This window comes from Schistocerca gregaria, chromosome 3, assembly GCF_023897955.1.
Source record: "Schistocerca gregaria isolate iqSchGreg1 chromosome 3, iqSchGreg1.2, whole genome shotgun sequence".
In the NCBI taxonomy this organism is placed as follows: Eukaryota; Metazoa; Arthropoda; class Insecta; order Orthoptera; family Acrididae; genus Schistocerca; species Schistocerca gregaria.
The window spans coordinates 814,375,831-814,390,114 of NC_064922.1; the positions used below are offsets into that span (position 1 = coordinate 814,375,831).

At 44.3% G+C, this 14,284-nt stretch overlaps 1 protein-coding gene across 1 annotated transcript in view; it reads left to right on the forward strand.

Moving 5' to 3' along the window:
* The first annotated feature begins 1,014 nt into the window (after positions 1–1,014).
* The window catches only part of LOC126355068 (prolactin-releasing peptide receptor-like), a 254,525-nt gene continuing 241,255 nt past the window's right edge, over positions 1,015–14,284 (forward strand). The window contains exon 1 of the mRNA XM_050005236.1: positions 1,015–3,076. Within this exon, the coding sequence (XP_049861193.1) occupies positions 1,877–3,076 (1,200 nt within the window). The 5' untranslated portion in view covers positions 1,015–1,876. The remainder of the gene's footprint in view (positions 3,077–14,284) is intronic.

Genomic DNA, 14,284 nt, shown 5'->3' on the forward strand with positions numbered 1-14,284 from the left:
GGGCAGTTTCACCACGAAATTTTAGAGTTATTGATCGAAATCGTCTATCGTTGTGTTCATTAGGTCACTGACATGTGCATCTAAATAGCTGGACGCACTTTACACGATGTTCTAGTTTTCTGTTGTAGCAGGAACCGACACATAAATCTTGATTCCATTGCGAAATCAACTCTGTCTACTCGTACATCGATGCATTCTTTTAAGTTCTGCGAGGTCTTCGATTTATCTTAATCTGTCATAATTGGCTTAGAGTACCCGTTATCAACAGCTGCTTCAAACAGATTCAGTAGTTCTGTAGAACCATCTCATAGCGTCGAAACATTCCAATTCATTTCAGTAATGTCGAATCAGTTTCAATATCAGCCGATTTTTGAGTCACTTATCACTCTTATACTTCGGAGAATCCTGCATCATCATCATCATCATGCACATAAACCGGTCGTTTAGGCCCATGGCACAAGACGAAAAATATACAAAACAAAAACATGAAAACATCAACGCATCCAGTACAACCTGCATTGTAATGCAGCAAAATTGATTGCATATGGCGAAAACAGTTTTTAAAGGTGACAGGTGTACTTATTCGTCCAAAAACCTGAAGAATTACTTTGTTAACTATGCTTATCTTGTGCTAATAGGAAAATTGTATAAAAGTACGTAGTACCGTGTCACAGCCACAGTGTTATTTCGTGTTAACCCATTTCTTTGTGTTAACTCTTCACATATTAAAGGTTTGTTACTATAATTGGGGAATAGCTTCACAGATTTAAGGAAAATTAAGCTACTGTTCTCGGACCAATGGGATTGGTTAGGAAATCGTATAGTTAATGGTAGACTGGGCATACACAGGCAAGCTAAGCGACCGCCATCGATAACGTGCGTCGCGGGTTGCGTCCCCAAATAGCGTAGGCGCTGCCTCAGAGCCGCTTGCCCGCAGAAATCACAAGACACGCCGATCTGCGCATGCGCAGATGTGCCGCGGCGCCTTCCGTCCGCGGTCCAGCTGCCCTTGCCGCCAGTCGCTCGCTGGCCGCGAAGCGCAACGCCGGTTGGAAACCAGTAGCCGGCGACGGCGCCTGCGTTGCGAGGGCGCGGAAGGCAACAAGCAGCTGCGCTCGCGCCATCTCCGTCTCCGGACAGTGTTATTGCCACATTAGAAGAGCTTGCACAGTGTAACGCGAACCGCAGGACATTTCGGCGGGGACAGCATACAGTGTGGAAAGGAAAGGTTTTTTAGGATAGTCTGATAATGATCAAGTGCTGAAGATTTATTACTCTACTGACGATGAGACTGTAACAGTGCAGAGGAGAGCGTGATTTTGTTTATTTTCGTACAACAAATCTTTTTCCAAGCTCTTTCTCGATGAGGGCATCTTCATAAATCACTGACAGTAAAACTGACTCCTAATAGATCAAATGTTTAGGGTAAAAAATTCGTCTTCGTAACCAGAGTAAGAGAGGTGCATATAAAAGCATTTTTAGTCGTGCAGACTTTGTAGTTGTTTGATAGTATAGCCAACGGATGAAAACATTCTTAATTATTCTGAAACAGTTTAGGGAGAGCTTAGTCCTAAATTAATGAACGAACATAGCTGATACAGTAATGCGATTATCAAATATGGAAGTGTTTTACGCCATCAAGTATAGGTAACAGTAAGAGCCGCAGGTTAACAAAGAAATTTCTGCTGAAGAAGATTGCTTCTGTGATCTGTCGTCTGAGGAATTTCTCGTTGTCCTATGATGCTGTAGCCTACAAGATAACAAAGATTTTATGACTGCTCTGTGGAGCTATGAAGTGAATATGCAACCTTTGGTCGAGACTGAGATTTGAGGCTTTATTTGATCCTGAAGGACTGGAATAATTTTCGTGGCAATTATGGATGCAGAATTTGAGTTACACGAGCGACTGGACGGCAACGAAACGCAGTGGGGCAGCGACGAGGACCCCATGCAGAAGCGGCCCGTGCAGGCGCTCTTCGGGCTGCTGTACCTGCTCATCTTCACGGTGGGCACGTGCGGCAACGCGCTCGTCTGCTTCGTGGTGGCGCGCAACCGCAGCATGCAGACGGTGACGAACCTGTTCATCAGCAACCTGGCGCTCTCCGACATCCTGCTGTGCGCGCTGTGCGTGCCCTTCACGCCGCTCTACACCTTCTACGGGCGCTGGGTGTTCGGCAGCGCGCTCTGCCACACGGTGGCCTTCGCCCAGGGCACCAGCGTCTACATCTCGACGCTGACGCTGACGGCGATCGCCGTCGACCGCTTCTACGTGATCGTGCACCCGTTCCGGCCGCGCATGCGCGCCTCCACGTGCCTGGCGATCGTGTGCGCCGTGTGGGCGGCGTCGCTGGCCGCCACGCTGCCCTACGGCGTCTTCATGGAGCACCGGCTGCGCGCCGGCAGCCACTTCTGCGAGGAGAGCTGGCCGTCGGAGCCGGTGCGCCAGGCCTTCGGCGGCGTCACCTTCGCCATGCAGTTCGTGGCGCCGTTCCTCGCCATCTCCGTCTGCTACACCAAGATCTGGCTGCGGCTGCGCCACCAGGCGCGCACCAAGCCGGGCGCCAAGACGTCGCGCAAAGAGGAGGCGGACCGCGAGCGCAAGCGCCGCACCAACCGCATGCTCGTCGCCATGGTGGTCGTCTTCGGCACCTGCTGGATGCCGCTCAACCTCGTCAACCTCGCCAACGACCTCTACATCCCGATCGGCCACTGGCGCTACTTCAACCTGTGCTTCTTCGTGGTGCACGCGCTCGCCATGAGCTCCACCTGCTACAACCCCTTCCTGTACGCCTGGCTGAACGAGAACTTCCGCAAGGAGTTCCGGCGCGTGGTGCCGTGCTGCATGCGCGCCGGCCGCGCGCCGCGCCATGGCTTCGCCGGCGCCGGCACCTCGGTGGGCGGCCAGTCGGTGCAGACGGCGCTGCAGACCTCCAACTCGCTGCTGCCCGACGTCGTGTCCACCGACTCGGACCCCGCGCCCGCACCCTCTCCCTGCGCCGGCTACTGCGCCAGCGACGAGCAGGTCCGCTTCTCCGGCATCGAGAACAAGGTGCTGGACGTGTCGCCTTCCATTTAGGTGAGCGCAACAATTCTAGCACCAAGAAGTTTTTGTATGTCAATCCTTGTGCCAGGACGTCTGCGAGACTAAGGCCGTTCACTGTCGTTTATTTTTTTTATTTATTTATTTATTTTTTTATTTTTTGTCTTTTTGTTATCAGTCTGCTGACTGGTTTGATGCGGCCCGCGACGAATTCCTTTCCTGTGCTAACCTCTTCATCTCACAGTAGCACTTGCAACCTACGTCATTTGGTTGACGTATTCCAATCTCTGTCTTCCTCTACAGTTTTTGCCCTCTACAGCTCCCTCTAGTACCATGGAAGTGATTCCCTCATGTCTTAACAGATGTCCTATCATCCTGTCCCCTCTCCTTATCAGTGTTTTCCACATATTCCTTTCCTCTCCGATTCTGTCGTAAGAAAATGAATCTCCCACAGCCGTTGTCATTTATTGTATAACTAACAAATTCGACGCTTCAATGCACCATTTTCAGGCCTTTGTTGACGCTGAAAGGGTTATCACCATCCATGCATTAGTGGCCAACAACTGGTTTGGGCAGACTACCTCTAACTGTGATGTCGTGTCTCCACTATGCGTAAACCTGTTGTTGGCCACCATGCGTCGTATATATGGATCGTAATAACGTCTTCAGCATCAACTAAGACCTCAAGATGATGCACTGAAGCACCGAAACATGTAGCCATACAATAAATGACAACATAACGATGGCTGTGTTTCGTTTACTTACAATACTTGCACCACGTGTCTGCTGTAACATTGTTCCACAGGTGGAACGTATTTTAAGAAATGGCATCATGCAACCACCATAAGCTGTTATCAGTTAAACAGTGTGTTCGGAAAATTCCGTTACGAACATATAGGACTTGTAGAGGAAGTGAATACATAATATTTAGAACAGGTGCTCATTTTCGGAAAGCCGGCCGCTGCGGTTGAGCGATTGTAGGGGCTTCAGTCCGGAACCACGCGGCTGCTACGCTCGGAGGCTCGAATCCTGCCTCGGGCATGGACCTATGTGACGTCCTTTTGTTAGTCAGGTGTACATTGATCTATGTGTCGGGGACTGATGACCTCAGATGTTAAGTCCCATAGTGCTTAGAGCCATTTGAACCATTTTCGAAAAAGCCAAAAAGGGACTCTGAGCACTATGGAATTTAACTTATGAGGCTATCAGTCCCCTAGAACATAGAACTAATTAAACCTAAGTAACCTAAAGACATAACACTCATCCATGCCCGAGGCTGTATTCGAACCTGCGACCGTAGCGGTCACACGGTTCCAGACTGTAGCGCCTTCAACCGCTCGGCCTCTAGGACCGGCCCGGAAACGTCCTCCTAAGACGCTACAAAGTGTCAAAATCATAGGGTGCTCCAGCCTGTAATGTACGTAAATACAGAGGATATTGGAGGAGCGTAAATGTTTCAATTTGAGGTAAGGGCCGCTGTATCGGGAACAAACGTCTCGGAATGTATAAGCGTAAACCGTTCTGATACCTTTGACAGTGGAATAAATGTTCTAATAATGTTGTTGCTAAGACTGTAGAGTATGCAACTTTCAGAAGCGGTAGTATGGACCAAAACAATGAAAAAATTGGATGTAAAATGCATATCAGAGGAGCTGTGAGCACTTGTTCATCTTCGCTACTGGGGAAACACATCTCCTATATTGAACAAATCCTCATAGCTCTGAAGGAATTCCTTTTAGAGCCCAAATCTACTGCACATTTTTTCGTGTATCGGTCCATGCTACGAGCTCTGGAAGTTGCTTACTTTACTATCTTAGTAACAACGGTACCAGTACATGTATTTCACTATCAAAGGTATAAAAACAGTTTCCGCTTATAGCTTTCGAGTCCTCCGTTTCCGGTACACGGACCCTTACCTTAAATTGATACGTTTATCCTCCTTCTCAATGACACTAGAAAGTTTGTAACCCTGTATACGCATATATTTACAGCCGCTGACGCCTATAAACCTGACGCTCTTAACGTCGTTGGGTGACGTTTCCGGACGTTGATACGTATTCAGAAAATTGGCTCTAAGCACTATCGGACTTAAGATCTGTGGTCATTAGTCCCCTAGACTAAGAACTACTTAAGCCTAACTAACCTAAGGGCATAACACACATCCATGCCTGAGGCAGGATTCGAAACTGCGACCGTAGCAGCATCGTGGTTCCGGACTGAAGCACCTAGAACCACTCGATCACAGCGGCCGGATCGTATTCAAAATATCATGTACTTAGTCCCCTCAATAAGTGCGAGAATTTTGTGTTGGAGTTTCTGTAGACCACCGCGTCCAGTCTAATGTTATCTACAGGTCACGGATTAACACTAAATCAGTCGCAGATACCAAGGGGTGGGGGTCCTTATGCCTATCTTTCGATAATATTGTATCTAGTCAGTCATATTATAAAATTTTGAAAAAAATAATTTTAGTGCTTATGATCAATTCTTCTACCAGATTCCGCAAAGCATTAAATCTTTCAGTTAAACTCGAGCCAAAAAGTTAACCACTAGTAAGAGATTTGACTGTCCCCAATAAATGTCATATTCAATATTTTCGGGTTCAACATCATAGTTACACGTCAGCATCTGTTTTAAAAAAATGTTGTGGGTGTACGTCAATAACAATCAAACAAAATTTGATTTTTCTGCTGTGGCCAACAAAACTTGATTTTTCTGCGGTGAGCGTAAAGTATCCAACCCCCCCCCCCCCCAACCTCCCCTCCCTCCACTGCTAGTACACGATACTGAAAGTACCCTGACATTGCCAAAATTGTGCTAAAAGATATTTTAAGGCTCTGGATTCTACTTACCGGTCTTACGTGTCAGTATCTCTTTAAATATTATTTTCTTAATGTAAGTAGAAAACAATGAGCGAATTTCTTTAATTTTTTTAGAGTGGGTACAAACTGCACCCCTCCCCTCCGCCCCCGCCCTCCCTCTTGGTAATGAGCACTATGTGCAATTGTGGAATATACGTTGATATTGCTAGGATTAAAGGAAGCTTTCTCGATGAGACATCTATAGCTAAAACTTAAACATACTGTATTAATATGTCCTCAGAGCCTTCGACGGTTGCGTGCTTCAGTAAATTGTTCTTAAAGTTCACAAGGCACTCGACTTTGAAACAAGCGCTCGAGATTTCGATAGCTGTCTCCACCAACGTCATCGGGAAAATTACAGTCACTGCTGTTAACTGCTAATGATATTGGTGCGGACTGTTGTCGAAAGCTCTAGTCTTTTACTCTAATTGACACGGCTTGGAAATGATGATTTTTTTCAGACAGCAGTGTTGTTCCACGGTAGTATTTATTTTATAGTTCGTTATGAACCGGTTTTCGGCTTGCTATCCCATCCTGAGGCAACATAATAGCCCCATTGCAATTTTCAGCACTGCCGTCAGCTGTAATGTCAATACCAATTTATTGGCAATCTGTTTCTACGATACACTTCATCATCAGGCCCCTGGTTGTATAGTGGGTGAATTTTCCCGAAAGACGTCCAAGAGACAGTCCCAGTGAAAATAGGCGGTATTCTCCTCAGCTCTTGTAGCAAACAAACCCACATGGTGAGGGCGCAAACGTAAGTACTTCTGTTTGCTGTCTCACGGTGTGGTTGCTTACTACAAGAGCTGAGGAGAATATCCGTTGTTTTCACTTGGGACTGTCTGAAGAAAGTCTTTCGGGAAATTTCAGCCGCTATACGTTCATGGGACCTGATGATGATGAAGTGTATCCTCGAAACAGATTATCAATAAATTGTTACTGACATTACAGCTGACGGTAATTTTGAAAATTTCAATGGTCCAGTCGGCTGTTGACCCATTCCCCTACTTAAAAGGGATCAATTTGGAGAAAGTTAAAATTAGATCTTTACTCTTCACATCAGTAATCCTGTACATAGATTTTTATAATTTTCTCCAAAGACATCTGACTTTTTAAAGCTATAGATTTATACAAAAATGAAAGTATAATGAAATTCGCAAGTAAGCTATGAACAAATAGGTATGGCCATACATTTATGTTTTTAGATGTAGCGTTTGTCACATGAACGTACATCCGGTATTTTAAATATTTTCTACATATGCAAAACGCACGTATGTGTGACAGGTGCTACAACTATAAAGGAATGTGTGTTTTAATGATAGTCGTATTGATGTAGCTACACCATCAACTGTTGCAAGAATTTATTCTGGTGACATTAGTTTCAGTATATAAGGAGCACCTCCTGGCACTATTCAAAAATTCTGTGTAGCACATTAAACAAGACTGTCTTAAAACTGACTTAAATAGGCAGGTATCAGTGTTTATATTTGTTGATTCTAAAACATACCTGATATAAGAGTCATATCTACCATCGTTGCGAAGGCAACATCGGCACGTCTTGTGAGGACTGTACGGTAAGTATCCTCTGAGGTGTTAACCTTCGTCAGTTGGTAAATTAGAAATTGAGAAAACTTGGGAGGGTTGGTGATATATGTAGAATGGTATGATTCGCAAATATGACTAACACTAATGTCTCAGACGAAGCGTCGCGTACAGTATCAAGTGAACAGCTCTCTCAAGTTGTGTACAATACGTGATCAAGAGTTTCCGGACACCTTTTAGTGGAGATACCAACCTTCGCCTTTATAAAGACTGTACTGGGGACACCTCCAGTGATGTGTGCGAAGGACTCTGAAGGAATGGCAGTTCTTCCTTAAGATCCGAAACCAGACAAGGTACAGATATTGGAAGCTGGGGGTATGCAGCTGCCTCAGCGTTCTAACTCATCCCATATATTTTCTTTGTGTTCACGTCGCAACTCTGAACAGACCTATCCATTTCAGGGACGTCAATATCCATAGGTCATTGCCTCATATGTGCTGCTTTATAAAAGGTCCATTGTCATTGTCTCCGAAATGTTCCTCTACAGTAAGAAGTACACAGTGCTGTAAGACGTGTTGCACATTTAATGCTTTCTTAAGCTCAATTAGGAACCAAGCCCCAACAACTTCATCACTCCATATTACTTGTTTTCTGGTAGACTCTCCAGTGGCGTCGGTCTTTACATCACCCCAAGCAACGGTTGATGCCGTTCATGTAAACGTGTAGGTTATAAGGTGCTGCTCGATCACTGTATTCCATTATTTTAACTTCCTGCCGAGAGCCATTGTGGTATGAGAGCAGTCTGAAAAGTAATGTACAAATGCATGTACAACATAAACATCACAACTCCGAATACCAGGCAAAATGTACATTCAATTAGAATGCTTAAGCTTCAGAATCATATATTTATTTTTCAGCATAGTCATCTTTAAGACTAACACTTTCCTCTCAACGTGTAAAAAGCTCTTTCATTCCATCACTGCAACATTATTCCCTCTTTTCTCGAATCCAGGGCTTGACAGCTGCAGGTAATGATTACCCCTTAGGTATCTCTTCACTAGAAAAAATAGACGTCGCAAGGCCTAAAATAGGGGAGAAAGAGGATGTGGACACGGTTCAAACATTTGGTTTCGCGGAGGAGCTTCACCTGCGCGCGAGGTCTGGTACCAGGGCAACAGTAAATTCTTCTCATTATATAGAGACTCTTAAACACATCCGATGTTGTGTTTGTCAGCCTGGAATCGAAGTCGTGGAAGGTTATACAGACAGCATGGCTCAATATATGAGCTGAGGACTTCCCACGACTTGTTGAGTCCTTGCCACATCGATCTGCTGTACTGCCCCGGGCCAAAAGAGGCGCGTTGTCATGTTGGAAGATTACTGGCGCCAGGATGCTTCTAACACGATAAACACGATATATGAGGTGTTTTAGAAGGTCTATGTACTGAGAAGATTTTACTGTTTCTCTGGTACCAGACGACAGGTCACGTAACTCAGTGATCATGCCAAAAAATAGTCAAAAGAATTTCCTTGCGGGTGATTTCCTGTGGAACCTTTCCGCCTAAGGAGAAAATGGATGTCGATATTCAGCGATCATTGTCTTCTGGGTCGTAATGGTAGACGCATGACTCTTCCCCCGTCAAAGTATTCAGAGGAGCACCGCAAAAGTTGCTTGCAGCATTTCAACCGGCGCTGTTTGTTCTCTTCTGTGAGATGCCGTGGTACCACGCTGCACAGATTTTACGGTATCCTAATTGTCCAATAATATTCCAATACGGTTTACGATTGCATTTGAGTGATTCCCCGGTCAGATCGTCGGCGAGTGTGCGATATTTATCGTCTGCGGCATTGGTCAGACGTCAGCTGCGTTTCATTAACAAATACGGCTTCTCCGACCTCGCAACCACGAAATTTTACTACCCATAGATTTACAGTAGACCTATTAACAGCATCGTCACCATAAACACCCTTCAAACGGCGATGAAACTATAGGAGTTAAAAATTCGATAACAGCGCGCTGTTTAAATCGAGTAGAAGTATATCTACATCTACATCATTACTCTGCTATGTACAATACAGTACCTGGCAGAGGGTTCAATGAACCACCTTCAAGCTGCCTCTCTACCGTCCCACTCTTGAACGGCGCGCAGGAAAAACGGCCACTTAAAATTTTCTGTGCGAGCCCTGATTTCTCGTATTTTATCGTGATGACCATTTCTGCTTTTGTAGGTGAGTGCCAACAGAATGTTTCCACAATAGGAGGAGGAAATTGGTGATGAGAGCATCCAATCGCATCGAAAATCGCGTTTGTTTTAATGATTGACACTCCTATTCACGTACCATGTCTGTGGCACTACCTCCGCTATTTTGCGATAATCCAAAACAAGCCGCTCGTCTTTGAACTTTGTCGATGTCATCCGTCAGTCCCAACTGTTGCGGATCCCACACCGCACACCAATACACCAGACTAAGACGGACAAGCGTGGTGTAATCAGTCTCTTTAATAGACCTGTTGCACCTTTTAAGCGTTTTGTCAATGAATGGCAGTCTTTGGTTAGCTCTACCCACAACATTATCTATGTGATTGTTCCATTTTAGATTATTTGTAAAAGTAATCCCTAAGTATTTAGTTGAATTTACTGCCTTCAGATTCGTGTGACTTATCGCATAATCGAAATTTAGCGGATTTCTTTCAGTATCAGAATATCTTCACACTTTTATTTATTCAGAGTCAACTGACATTTTTCGAACCATACACATATCTTATCTAAATCATGTTGCAATTCGCTTTGTTCATCTGATGACTTTAAAGACCATACATGACAGCATTATCTACAAACAGTCTAAGAGGGCTACTCTGATTGTCTCGCATGTCGTTAATATTGGTCAGGAACAATAGAGGACCTATAACACTTCTTTGGGGAATGTCGGATATCACTTCTGTTTTACTCGATTGCTTTCCGACTATTACTATGAAATGTGACCTTTCTGACAGGAAATCACGGATCCAATCGCACAACTGAGGATATATTCTAAGGCACGCAATTTGGTTAGATGACGCTTGTGAGGAACGGTGTCTAAAGCCTTCTGGAAATCTAAAAATACGGAATCAACTTGACTTCCCCTGTCAATAGCACTCATTAGTTAATGAGTATATAGAACTAATGATATTTCACAGGAACAGTATTTTCTGAATCTGTGCTGACTATGTGTCAATAAATCGTTTTTTTTTTCGACGTAATTCATAATGTTCCAAAACCCTACTGCAAATCGACTTTAGTGATATACACTTGTTGAACGCAATGCATTCAAACTGAGCGTGCATATCGAGGAGGAAGATGCCTTCCACATGCCACCTGGAGCGTTTCTCAAGGTCATTGTATCTCGCGTTCTACAAGCGTATGTGCATTACTTTCAGCCTACCCTCGTAGATGGACTGTTGACAGCACTTAACAACTTACGACCAGTTCCTTACACTGATTTCATGCGATTTTTTACAGCCACCTTCTGTAGTGCTCGCCGGGTCTTGTACATGTCGTATCCATAGTCCTTGTTCACGAGTGGTTGGTCCTTCGCGTTTCCGCAATCAGGCCACCTATAGCGCACTTCAACGGCTTTAGTAGGGTGTAAATGTTTGTAATGGATTCTTTACTCAGATGACATCCAGTGAGTAGACCACTTTCAAAATTACCCAGCTCTCCTGATGGAGGCATTCTGCTACTACTGCTCCTCTACTGACAACTCGATAATCCCCGTCTCCTTTTATATAGTGGCGAGTCTACTCTCGTGATATCTAGTAGTCAGTTCCGCATTACAAAGGGGTATACGGATATTTTTGATTGTATGTGACGTCTCTGAAACGAGGATACAGATGTACCATCAAAAATGTGTTAGTCACATGCTATATATACTGAAGTGACAAAAGTCATGTGTTAGGGTCATCCACATATATGGATGGCGGAAGTATCGCATACACAAAGCATACGTAAAACGGCAGTGCAATGTCGGAACTCCCATTACTCAGGTGATTCACGTAAGGAGATTGCCAACGTGATTATGGCCGTACGACGGGAATTAACAGACTTTGAACGCCGAATGTAGTTCGAGCTAGACGTATGGGATATTCCATTTTGGAAATAGGCAATTTTATATTCCGAGATGCACAGTGTCTAATGTATGCCAAGAATACCAAATTACAGGCATTATTTTTCATCACGGACGACGCAGTAGCCGAAGGCCTTCACTTAACGGCCGAAAGCAGTGGCGTTTGCGTAGGGTTGGCAGTGCTAACAGACAAGCAGCACTGCGTGAAACATCACTGGAATCCACGTAGGACGTGCGAAGAACGTATCCATTAGCATAGTGCTGCGAAATTTGCCATTAAGGTGCTATGGCAGCAGACACACAATGGACGTGTGTTTAATAACAGCATGACAGCGCCTCTGCTGGGCTCGTGACCATATCGGTTGGACCCCAGATGATTAGAAAACTTCGGTCTCGTCAGAGGACTCCAGATTTCAGCTGGTAAGAGCTGATAATAGGGTTCGAATGTGCCATGGACTCATGAAGCCGTAGACCAAGCTTATCAACAAGACACTGTGCGAGCTGGTGGTGGCTTCATAATGGTGCGGACTGCGTTGGCATGGAATGAACTGGTTCCTCTGGTTCAAATGAACAGATCATTGGGAAATGGTTATGTTCGGCTACTTTTAAACAATTTAGAGCCATTCGTGGACTGCGTGTTCCCAAACAACGATGGATGGCAATGCGCCTTGTCATTGAGCCAGAATTGTTCGCGACTGGTTTGAATAAGGTTCTGGACAGTTCGAGCGAATGATTTGGTCGACCGTATCGTGCTAGATGAATCCCATCGGACATCTATGGGACATAATCGAGAGGTCAGTGCGTGCAGAAAATCCTGCACTGGCAACACTTTCGCAATCATGGAAGGCTACACAGGCAGCTTGGCGCAGTAAGTCAGCAGGGGACTTCCTACGACTTGTTGAGTCGATGCCACATCGAGCTTGTTCACTAACCTGGGCCAAAGGAGGTGTGACACGATATTAGGAGGTATCCTTTGACTTCTGTCACGTCACCGTAAACGTCGATGCTGTTTCAGTCAGTATTTAGTCAACTCAGCTTAACAGCGCAGAAAGCAAAATGGAATACAGAATTTTCGATCATTGCCACAAGACGTTCCACATAAGAAAAAAATATGTTTTTGACGCCAAGATCCTTCTTTCAAGTTCATAAAGTGTTATCAGTGGTCGTTTACACGGTCTGGTTCTCTAAACATTGAAACACCTTTCGCTAGTTTTAAGATGCCGTTCCTTCACTCATGTTCAGAGGGGCCTCGACTCTTGTTGTTCTGACCTCACAAAATTTCAATAACGATTCACAGGATTCTTCTGAGTGTTTGATGGGATTATGTTATTGAGATCTACCTGCAAGGTTTTCTTACTTAATAGAGTCCACATGAGCATATACCGAAATCCACAACTACTGTGGATACACTTATCCTGGTGCTATTTCGTCCAGGATTCCAAACCGACAGTTGCCTAGACACCTTAGATGATACTGAGGTTTGAATAAAGTACAAAAACAGTCCGTAGTATTTATTTATTGTCAACATACTGCACCTACAATAGTGAGATGGTTGTAAATATAATTCTTCTGTGTGCTTACAACGTTATGATATTAATAACTACTTGTATTTATTTCCAGGCCTTCAGTCGAGATTCTACTACAAGATACTGAATTCCACAACTCGTATCAGCATACACTGCTGACCACAGAATTTTTGACACCTTGAAGTAAATATCAAATGAGCAAAATGTGTATAACAAGCTTATTAGTTTTCTAAATGATTGTCAGTTCAGTGTAAACGCAGCAGTTGCTGTAATCCCAACGACAACGATGAACATTCGAGTGTCACCATGCCCATAGGGAATTTCAAATTTATTCCATATTTCTAGATTTCCGGAAGGCTATTGACACCGTTCGCGACAAGCGATTTCTAATCATATCGCGTGCCTATAAACTGTCGTCTCAGTTGTGTGACTTGATTAGTGATTTCCTGTCAGAAAAATCACAGTACGTAGTAATTCACGTAAAGTTATCGAGTAAAACAGAGGTGAAACCGGCGTTCCTCAAAGAAGTGTTTTGGGACTCTGCTGTCCCTGATTTACGAAACAATCTGAGGAGCCCCCTTAGACTACTTGCTCATGATGCTGCCATATATCGTGGTATTTAGTTATAAGATGATAAAAACAAAAAGCAAAACGGTTGAAACAATATATTCGTATGGCTCGAAAATTCCCAATACCGAAAAGTATGAAGTCGTGATTGCTAAAACGAATCCGCAAAATTTCGATTAAATGACTAATCACAGAAATCTAGTAAATTCAACAAATACTTAGGTATTACAAATACAAATGACTTCATCTTGCATGATCACAAGGACTATGTTGTGAGTAAAGCAAACCAAGGACTGCGATTTATTGGCGGAACACTTAGAATGCGCAACAAGACTGTTTAAGACTACTTACACTACACTTGTCCACTCTCTTCTTTATTGTTGATATGCCGTGTGGGATCCACATATATAGTATCGACGGAGGACATCGAAAAACTTAAGAGAAAGGCAGGTCGTTTTGCACTATCACGGAATATGAAAGAGAGCGCCACGGACATGACATGCGATTTGGGGTGGCAGTCATTAAAACAAAAGCGTTTTCCGTTGTGGCAGGGCCCTCTCATGGTATCTGAATAACCAACTTTCTCCTGAGAACGTGTAAATATTTTATGTAAAGCGAAGGGGGATCACTTCTGTCAGCTG